The 11,146-nt window shown below is 37.8% G+C and overlaps 1 protein-coding gene across 1 annotated transcript; it reads left to right on the top strand.

Moving 5' to 3' along the window:
• Nucleotides 1-6,003: 6,003 nt before the first annotated feature.
• Nucleotides 6,004-6,935, top strand: LOC133825590 (uncharacterized). The gene is made up of 2 exons (XM_062258511.1): nucleotides 6,004-6,119; nucleotides 6,191-6,935. Exons 1-2 carry the CDS (start codon nucleotides 6,004-6,006, stop codon nucleotides 6,933-6,935), a joined length of 861 nt encoding a protein of 286 aa, XP_062114495.1.
• Nucleotides 6,936-11,146: the final 4,211 nt, after the last annotated feature.

Genomic DNA, 11,146 nt, shown 5'->3' with positions numbered 1-11,146 from the left:
AAATAGATATGGAGGCAGAAGGATTCTTGGTAGCTTGGCTTGTGTGTTAAGGATGAGTGGATTCAATGGACTGCGTGTTGATCGAGGATGACATTATTTATTTTATGTCCTTTAAATTATGTTTTGATGTAATTCCGCTGTTAGTATTTAAAGTTATGTTTTTATGTTTTATAAACAATGGGTACCCATGCCATATTACATTTCAAAGTTCAAATTTCAAATTTTATGTTATTGATACGATATTTATTTTAGAGTTTTAATAAAGTTATGATTATTTCTTATGTATGTTTTCTCCAAAAGTAGTAGCTATGTTTAGTAGTTTTAATGGTCCAAGGTCTTAGAAATAGTTGGGTCATTACACGAACTATGCGCTCCCTACCCAGCTCAGTTCATGGAGCCAATCTATGAGCGGTTTCGTAAGCAACACGCTCCAAACTTTGAAGGGACAACGAAACCCTTTGAGGCGGAAGAATGGCTCAGAAATGTAGAGCCGATCCTAGCGCACATGAACTTCAGCAACGCAGATCGCATATTCTGCATTTCGTCTCTTTTAAAGAAGGATGCTTGAATATGGTGGGACTTAGTTCAGCAGACTCATGACGTCGCCACCTTGACATGGAAAATATTTGTGGAGCTGTTCCACAAGAAGTGCTACAACTCAGCAGTCATCGCTACAAGGGTCGAGGAGTTCACTAGTCTGAAGCAGGGCAACTTGATGGTAGCAGAGTATGCTCGACAGTTCGACCGACTAGCCAAGTTTTCACCAGAGTTGGTTCCAACTGACTTTTTGAGGGTTACCAAGTTCGTTAAAGGACTTAGACCGAAGATTGAGCTAGGGGTTAAGCTAGCAAATCCTGGAACTACTACTTATGCCGATGTTCCAGAAATGGCTATATAAGTAGAAAGGCTTCAGGAAAATGTTAGTAAGGAGGAGGCCAGTAAGCCTAAGCCTAAGCAACAGAGTCAACCTCAGAATGGTCGGAACAACCATCACAACAGCCATCAGTCTAGCAACAATAGTGGTTAGAAGAGAAGGCATCCTGACAATAAGCAATCCGAAAATGATAAAAGAGCACAGACGAACAATGGAGGTAGTAGGTCGGGATGTGTAGAATACCCGCAGTGCTCTAAGTGCCAAAAGAAACATCCTGGTGAGTGCCATGCAAACACCAAGGGATGCTATAATTGTGGTCAGGAAGGTCACCGGAAGAGAGAATGTCCCCAGCTCAAGCCAAAAGAGAAAATGGACAACAAGATGGTTCCTGCCAGAGTCTTCACCTTGACCCAGGGAGAAGCTGAAGCTAGTAATAAAGTGGTCACAGGTCAGATTCCTATCCTCAATAATATATGTTCAGTATTATGTGATTTAGGAGCGACACACTCGTATATCTCGTTAGGAATGATAGAGAAATTAGACAAACCTTGTGAAAGATTTAGAACTAGGTTTATGACAGAATTGACTTCGGGTGAAATAGTCCTATCATCACGGATAGTACTCATACCAATCAAAATTGAGGATGTAGAACTAGAAGGATACCTGATAAAATTAGAGATCAAAGACTTCGATGTGATACTGGGCATGGATTGGCTAGCAAGGCATGGTGCAACCATCGACTGTAGACGCAAGCAAGTGACGTTTTAGACTCCTGACGATAAGAGACTATGCTTTATGGGAAAGGTTTCAGGACTACGGACACTGCTTATTTCATCTCTCAAAGCTCAGAGGATGATAGAAAAGCGATGTCACACATTCTTAGCCAACATCATGGATGTGGTAAAGGAAACACCACTAAAGGTTGGAGACGTCCGTATTGTAAAGGAATTCCCAGAAGTATTTCCTGACAACTTGCCAGGGTTGCCGCCAACTCAGGAAATTGACTTCATAATCGAGTTAGTACCGGGCACCGAGCCTATCTCAAAGGCACCATACCGAATGGCACCTACCGAACTCAAGGAGTTAAAGACGCAGTTATAAGAACTCTTAGACTTGGGTTTCATTAGACCAAGCCATTTGCCATGGGGAGCACCTGTTCTATTTGTGAAGAAGAAGGACAGAAGCATAAAGATGTGTATAGATTATCGCGAGCTGAATAAGGTGAAAATTAAGAATAAGTACCTGCTACACCGGATTGACGACTTGTTTTATCCATTGACATATAGAGATTCAATGGAAGATTCCGACAAAGAAAAATGGCTAAATGCCATGGACCTTGAAATGGAATCGATGTATTCCAATTCTTTCTAGACTCTTAAAGATCCACCTGGAAATGTTAAACCTATTGGTGGCAAATGGATATTCAAGAAGAAAAGAGGAGCAGATGGGAAAGTAAAGACTTTCAAAGCAAGGCTAGTACCAAGGGGCTACACACAGAAAGAAGGAGTTGATTATGAAGAAACTTTTTCACTTGTGGCCATGCTCAATTCTATCTGCATACTCTTATCCATAGCTTCATGCATGGATTATGAGATTTGGCAAATGGACGTTAAAATAACTTTTCTGAATGACTATCTTGACGAAATCATTTACATGTCTCAACGAGAAGGGTTCAAAGTTAAAGGTCAAGAGCAAAAAGTTTGCAAGCTCCTGAAGTCTATTTATGGACTTAAACAAGCTTCGAGATCTTGGAATCTTAGATTTGATGAAACAATCAAAATGTTTGGTTTTGAACAAAACGTAGATGAACCTTGTGTTTATAAACAAATCAAAGATAAGATTGTGCTATTCCTCATTCTTTATGTTGATGATATTATAATAATTGGGAATGACATAGAAACATTATCAAAAGTAAAGAAATTGTTAGCTGAGCAATTCCAAATGAAAGATTTGGGAGAAGCCAAATATGTTTTGGGAATTCAGATCTGTAGAGATTGAAAGAACAAAATTTTGGCACTGTCTCAAGCAACTTATATTGATAAAGTGCTAGAACGCTTTGGCATGAAAAACTTCAAGAAGGGAACTATGCCTACCCAGTTAGGAGTTATATTATCTAAAGAACAATGTCCACAAACACCTCAAGTGGAGGAGGATATGAGACAATATCCTTATGCCTCTGCACTAGGTAGTCTAATGTATGCAATGTTATGCACTAGACCTGTCATCTGTTATGCCATAGGGATAGTCAGTCATTATCAATCCAATCCTGGATTGAGTCATTGGACAACAGTAAAGAATATTCCCAAGTATCTTAGGCATACTAGAGATTACATGCTTGTGTATTCAGGTGGAGAAATTAACCCTACTGCATACACTGATTCTGATTTTCAATTAGAAAAGATAGTTGAAAGTCGACATCTGGATCAATTTTAACACTTGGAGGAGGTGTTGTAGTTTGGAGAAGTATTAATCAATCTAGTATTGCAAACTACACCATGGAAGTTGAATACATAGCAGCTTGTGAAGCATCTAAAGAGGTTGTGTGGCTCAAGAAGTTCTGTGTCTATTTGGAAGTTGTTCTAGGCATGGATCAACCACTTGTTATGTACTATAATAATAGTGGGGCAGTAGCTAATTCAAAGGAATCCAGAAGTCACAAGAGCGGAAAGCACATCGAGAGGAAATATCACTTGATCTGAGAGATAGTCAATAGAGGAGATGTTGTTGTCTTGAAGATTGCCTCCGAAGATAATCTTGTAGATTCGCTCAAAAAGACTTTATCTATTAAATATTTTCACGGTCATGTAAGAAGCATGTGGTTAAGAGAAATGCCTCATTTGCTTTAGGGAAAGTGGGAGATTATTGTGAATTGTGCCCTAAAATCAATTTTAGTAGACAATGGTTTTAATGAAATAAAAAAGTGAATTGAATTATTGTATATATGTAGCTTATGTACGATATTATTGCTAATAATATTAAGTAAATATCAGAAAATTCCCAAGTTCATCTATGTGGTCTCAATCTCATATTGGTATGAGAGGATCGAGATTGAGATAATGAACTTAAATAGTTCACAGTAAAATAAAGTTATGGAATCTTTAGATTAATTACTGCTAGTACGGTCTACAAGTATTATGAATACATGTGACCTAGATCCAAGTTACTAGTGTAGCAGGACACTTTAGTGGAGGTACTTTGCATGCTGAGAGTATGTAGAACTGGACCAGATGTGATTTAATAATACTTGTTTAAATACCGTTTTGTAGTATTATAAAACACATCAACCGATGATCATATACAAATTGATCTTAATCCTGAAGTTACCATGAACTCCTATATATGTTACTTGATCCTTTAATTTGTGCATTACCGTTTGTAAAAATGATCAGGCTAAGAACAATTGTTTTGGTGACTCAATAATGTATATGGCTGGGGACATAGTTTTACAGATATAGAATCTATACCTTCTTGTATATTGAATGATGATTCCCTTTTAGGTTCGCTTTTGGAACAGAAAAGATTATTGACGTCAGATTCATAATCAGATTATGAATTAACCTGCACTAGTAAAGTCAATGGTACACTAGGAATCAAGATATAATTAAGAGGGTAAAATGTTAATTTTATTCCCACTTAATTATGAATCATCAATAGATGATTAATTTGTATGTAATGATTATATCAATTGACACTTTGTGGTTACAATAAAGTACTCAATAAATATATGTTTTTAATTCTCAAGAGTTCAGTCTCATATTTATATGGAATAATCATGAGATTAATAAATATGATTATTGAATCAAAGAGTTTTGGTTAATAATCTTTTATTTATAGGAGCTTGGAATTATTGGTCCATAGGTCCCCGGGGCAACTCTATCAACACTAATCAGGGTAAGAGTTGATACAAGGGTTAAACTGTGAATGGACTATTTAAGAGAATATTTATTCTTAGGCATAAATGTGCAATTATGTGATAATTGAAGTTGCACAATGTATTATTGCATTTGTGCAATTTCGAAATTGTGTAGAAATAAAAGAAATTGATTTTAATCAATTATTTTTTTTAAGTGTGAATAAATAAATATGGATAGTCAAAATTTGTTTTGGTTATTATATTCATTTAATTAATAATAAGATGATGATGAAAATTCAAATTTTGAATTTTGAAATTTAAGTTGTTATCGTTTTCCTTTAAAAGATGATACCTTATTTAAATATCTAATTATTAATTAATTAAAAGTAAAAACACATGAAAAGTCAAAATCCCATTTTCAGGGATAGGTCACACACATAGGGCTTGGACTTCTCTATGCGTGTGGCACATATGATGTTATCAGATATTGGTTTTTCATTTTTATTTTTTTAATTAATTAATTAACACATTTTAAAAGGGGTTTTAAAATAGAATGTTAGATTTTTGTCTATTATCATTATTATTATAAAAGGTGATTGATTTTTCTTCATTATTATTATTATGGTAAAAATGTCTATATATTCTATATGATATAAAATAGAAACAATAAGTTTTTGACAAGTTTAATACAAAAAAGAAAAACTATCATCTTTTCACAAAAAGAAAAACCTATTCTCTCTAGCCTATAATCAAAAGTCTCATGTGTTGAGAATACTTTTGATTCACAAAATTGATCCTTGTTCTCTATGTGCCCACCCACATCTTGAGGTGTAGAGAATGTCTTAGAAGATCTATGTGTGAGTACTCAAGCAAGGATAGGAAGATCGAAATACATACGAAAAGATTTAAGGATTCTTGATAGGTTACAAGAGGTAAATAGTTTCATATTATTTTTCATATTCATATTATATATATTGATTAACATATTGAAAATTAAAGGATCCTCATATAAAGATTGTTTATATGAAAATTTTTGTTGTATACAATTACCAAAATTTCCGCTGCGCACTAGGAACCGTTCCTTACACCCCCGAGTTTGGGTAAGTAGGAATTTTGGACAACTCTCATTATTTTGGGCTCCCAATTCCCTAGTCCTTGGTGCATTTTGGGAGATACTAACATTACGCTGGCTCACAAAGATAGCTGGGGCACCAGGGATTCTGACCAATTCATGCCCACTATCCAGGCGCTCTTTAATGCGGAAGGCCTCTCTTAAATGGAAGTTAAGGGTGGTGCTCTTACATGGGATAATCATAGAAGTGGAGAAGCTAAGATTAAGTCGATTCTAGATAAAGGCATAGTTAACAATGATGGACTCTTCTCCATCTCAAGGCTAGCCTAAGATCTTTATAAACCATTAACTCAGATCACATACCTCTCTATCTGAATACTGTGGTACTCAGTTGGAAAGTAAAGAAGCCTTTCAGATTTGAGGCTATGTGGACAAGGGATATTGGGAGTCATTTAGTGATTGATTCAGCCTGGAAATCTTATATGCATTGGCATCTGACCATCGCTCTGTTTCGAAAAGTTGGGGTGACGAGGTTGGCTTTGATTAGGTGGAATAGAGATCAATTTGGCAATCTGAAGCATGAGATTCAGGATTTGGAGTCTAAGCTTCACTCCATACAAACTGACCACAATGGTAATTCTAGCTGGTGTGAGGAGGCCAAGCTGAGAGGAAAAATGAATGAGCTATATAAAAGATTGGAAATTCATTGGCAACAAAAACCCAGAATAGATTGGCTCAAGAATGGCAATAAATGCACCAAGTTCTTTTTCCTCTTGGCTACCATTAGGCATCGCCAAAACTTTATTGCATCTATTAAGAGCCAGAATGATGAGTGGCTTTATACTCGGGACCACATTGGCCAAGCTTTCCTAAAGTATTTTAAAGAGATATATAGTTCGAGCAACTCTTATCCTCAACTAGACATTTCAAAGTTTTTTCTTGATGTTTTCTCTGAAGTGGAAAGAGCCTCTCTATCTTGTATCCCAACTCATGATGAAAATAGACAAACATTGTTCAAGATGGGTAGCTTCAAGGCTCCGGGGCCAGATGGGATATCAGTTATGTTTTTAAAAAACTATTGGGAAATTATGGACAACTCCTTTATACAAGGTCATCTCCAAGATCATTGCCAATAGACGGAAGCCTTTCCTTCAGGGTTTGATCTTTCCAGCCCAAAAAACCTTTGTGTCGTCGCGCTCATTCATGATAACAATGTCATTCTTCAAGAGGCTATTCACTCTTTCAAAAGGAAAAGAGGAAAATGAAGTTTCTTTGCCATTAAGATTAACTTAGTTAAAGCTTATTATAAGCTGGATTGGGGATTCATCTTGAATGTTTTGCATACTCTTGGAACGCTTGAGATTTATTGCTCTTGGATCAAAATTTATTTTCAACAGTTTCCTTTGACCTTTTCTTCAATGGAACCACTTTTGGCAGGTTTTTCCTAAGAATGGGATTTGACAAGGAGACCTATTATCTTTGTACCTATTCAAATTAGCTGCTGAGGTTCTCTCTAGACTTATACAAAAAGCAGTCGTTGAGAAGGGGTTCCATGGTATTTCTCTGTCCAGAGGTGGTCCGCAAATCTCTCACCTTTTCTTTGCAGATGATCTCATCTTGTTTGGTAGGAAGAAAGTTTCTGAAGGTGCTTCCCTTTGGGATTGTATCAATCTTTTTTGCAGCTGGTCGGAACAGGAAGTTAATGTTTTAAAAACGTCCATATTCTTCAGCAATAATACTCCTTATGATATCAAATAGGATATTAGAGATGGTTTGGGAATTTCTTCTCCTACGGGCCAACTAAAATATTTAGGCCTCCCTCTGTTCAGATCTAAGAGTAAGAATGTGAACTTCAAGTATGTTCTTGATAAGGTGGAGAATAGATTGGATGGTTGACAAATGAAAACACTTGCCAAAGGCAGTCGTTCAAGTCTCATAAAATCAATTGCTTTGACCATACCGTCCTACACTATGCAATTTGTGGCCTTAACGAATTCTCTAGCCAGTAAGGTGGATGCCAAAGCTAGATCATTCTGGTGGGGTCACTCAAAGGATGGGAGATGCTTGAATTTAGTGGCCTAGGATAAATTTTGCCTTCCCAAGTCCAGGGGTGGGTTGGGATTTAGAAGAAAAAATCATATGAACGAAGCCTTCCTGGTTAAATGGAGTTGGTCTCTTCTTATCGGTCATTATTCACTGTGCTGTCGGATTCTTATGGCAAAATACCTCAGAGGAACTTCATTCCTTGAGGCCAAGGTAAACTAGATATACTCTTGGTTCTGGAAGTCTATAACAAAAAGTAAATCTATTATTACTAAAGGAGCATGTAAAATCCCTGGTTCAGGCAGATCAGTGAATATATGGGAAGACCCATGGGTCTTTATTTTGAGGGATTTATGCCAATCCCAAAAGTTACCCCAGCATCTGGTTTATTTTATGCCTCGAATTTCATTCTTCCGAATGGTAATTGGGACATTTCAAGGCTTAGATCCACTTTTGAGCAACCGACAGTGGAGGCAATATGTAAAATCCCAAGGTGCAATGATAGAATAGATGATACTTGGACTTGGGTGCTCAACCATAATGGTAAATTCTCTATCAAATCTACTTACTTGACATTAGTAGATATTGAATCTAGCAATTCTGTTTTGTCTAAACAGGAATGGAACAAAGTATGACATGCTAAGGTGCTGGAGAGACATAAAATGTTGTGGTGGTGTATTCTATCTTAAGCCTTGCCAGTTCGGGCTATTTTAGCAAAAAGGCTTCCAGTTAGTTGTGTTCAATGCCCTTTGTGTAATTCAAAAACATAAACTTTGGAGCATTTATTTCTATTATACGATGTGGCAAAGAGAGTTTGGTTTGGCTCCATGTGGTCTCTATTGCCTAATAAGGAGTCAACTCCTACATGTGTGGATTGGTTCAAACTAATCTGGAACTTATGGAAGCAAGGAGTGGATGTTGATAGACTATTTATTTTTGTGTCTACCTCATTTGATTCTTTGGAAAGCGAGGAATGAAGCGGTACACCATATCTCTTCCATGGATGTCGCCAAACTCTTGTTGAATATTCAGAGTGTTGTCCAAGAAAGTAAGTGGGCTCTGTTCAATGACTCAGATCAAAATAGGTGCATCAATGCCCCTCTGACTTGGAAACCTCCTCTTCAAGGGTGTATTAAATCGAATTTTTATGTTGCCTTTGGAAAAGGGATCATGATGATTTGTGGGGTGGCTAGGGACCATAATGGAGAGGTGAAGGGAGCTTTTTCATTCCCTGAATCTCCTTCCTCCCCGCTGGTGGGTGAGGGCCTTGTGGCGTTGCTGTAACATCCCAAATTACCTAATAAGGCTTAGGGCCTTGATTAGGGGGCCAGGATGGAAAATTATGGAAAGTTACGTGTTTATGTGATATATATGTGTGTCATTATATGATTATGTGAGTTATATTATAATATGACTAGATATGCATGTGTATTAAATATGCATGTGGACCCGTTTCTTATCAAAATGGGAATTTTTGTAATTTGGCCCAATGTGGGTATACTTGGAGTATATGTGATATATGTGCGAGACCAAATCATTATGTGGATATATTTGGATTACTCGGCACGAGGCGATCCTAGGGAGCAACTTAGGGGGAAAGTCACAACGGGACCAATACCCGTGTAACGCCCCAACTTCAGGGACCGTTACGGTGTGCCTTGTAAACAGTGCTAAACTCGCTAATCGAGTCATTTGGCCAAAATCGTAAACTAGGTATGATTAGCGGTTTAGGGATTAAAATTTTTGGTTAAGATGTAACGTTTCACTAGAACGTTTAACATATACATTGGGATCCCAAAAACATAATTTCAGAGTCTATTACAGAAAAATATTTACAATAGGCCGTTCTATGCGGCAAAACAGGGTTTAACCCTAGTTCCACTCTAAACCTCGGCCGTGGCAGACGAGCAGCTGCATATGTACACATCATCACCTAAGCTCTCCAACTCAAGGATGGTCCAGCTTCCTCTTGCCTTTACGTGCACCACATAGCACCCATGAGCCAAGGCCCAGCAAGAAAACACAATTAAGCATGATATAATATCAACAATGATCATAATAATCATCCAAGACTATCAGTCCAAAACGGATAGGTGACAGTAGCAAAAGTCACAAAAGTGGGTACAACTCCTTCTTGCCATGTGACGATAGGGTCACCAGGGCTTAACTGATATGAGAACCTTTCATAAGTTTGAACAAGATAGGTGTATGGTGAATAGTCACCAACATAACCTTTCTCCATGACCATAGAGTCATAACCTTGGAACAGCGTTCCCTAGCCATGTGACAAACAGTCACCGGGGCCATATGCCCTGGCTTTGATCATCTGGTCTTAGACCAGGAAAGCGCTTATAAGTTCATCGACTTTAGGGTCGGTCCAGCATTAATGCCATAGAGCCATTCAATGCATGTTCATCGACTTTAGGGTCGGTCCAGCATTAATGTCATAGAGCCATTCAATGCATGTTCATCGACTTTAGGGTCGGTCCAACATTAATGCCATAGAGCCATTCAATGCAGATATTGATTAGATCTAATCTTCATTTGGCTCGACGTTCATGACGCTATGCCATTTCTGACTCTTAGGCCAGTGTCCCTGACTAGTCAGTGCCATACACAAGTAAGCCATGCCACCAAACATATATCACATGTTCAATATCCATAAACAAGGTATTCAACATGCTTACTAAACAAGTACTAGTACAATTAGGATCATGCATAAACACAGAGATTCAAGCTCTGAACGATATCATACCCAGTAAACAAAGCATGTCCTAATCACATGTTTCTCGTGCATCATATGCATAGCACTTAACAATCTAACATGCACCAATAATAGCCATGCATGTCATATTTAATAATCAACCAACATGCATCAAGAATAGCCAAGCATGTCACATAAACACAGGGTGCAGTTTTCTTACCTTGGGTTCGAGCAAGAATTAGTAAAAGAACTACCCTTGAGAACGATCAACCCTTTGATCCTTTAGCGGTCACCTAGTCATAACCAAATATGGAATCCCATCAATAAAATAAATCATAAAAAGGTTTATAATCTAAAACCACACTCCCGGGATCCATCCCGCACTCTTGGGAATCTTAATATGCTCAAACGGGGCAAAGGAACCAAACCCCGAGCCTTAAGGACCATTCCGAGCCCTAAAATAGGTTTGCTGAAAAATGGACCAGCGATGCAGCCCTATTAAATGGCGCTGCAGCCCTACTAGATGGCGCTGCAACCCTATTAAGTGGTGCTACAGCCCTATTTCCAAGTCAGAGAGACCTACTCTCTGCCCTGCCTAGC

This window comes from Humulus lupulus, chromosome 3 (genome assembly GCF_963169125.1).
Source record: "Humulus lupulus chromosome 3, drHumLupu1.1, whole genome shotgun sequence".
Lineage (NCBI taxonomy): Eukaryota > Viridiplantae > Streptophyta > Magnoliopsida > Rosales > Cannabaceae > Humulus > Humulus lupulus.
Note: the sequence above shows the minus strand (reverse complement) of the source record. Positions and strands in the feature narration are given on the sequence as shown.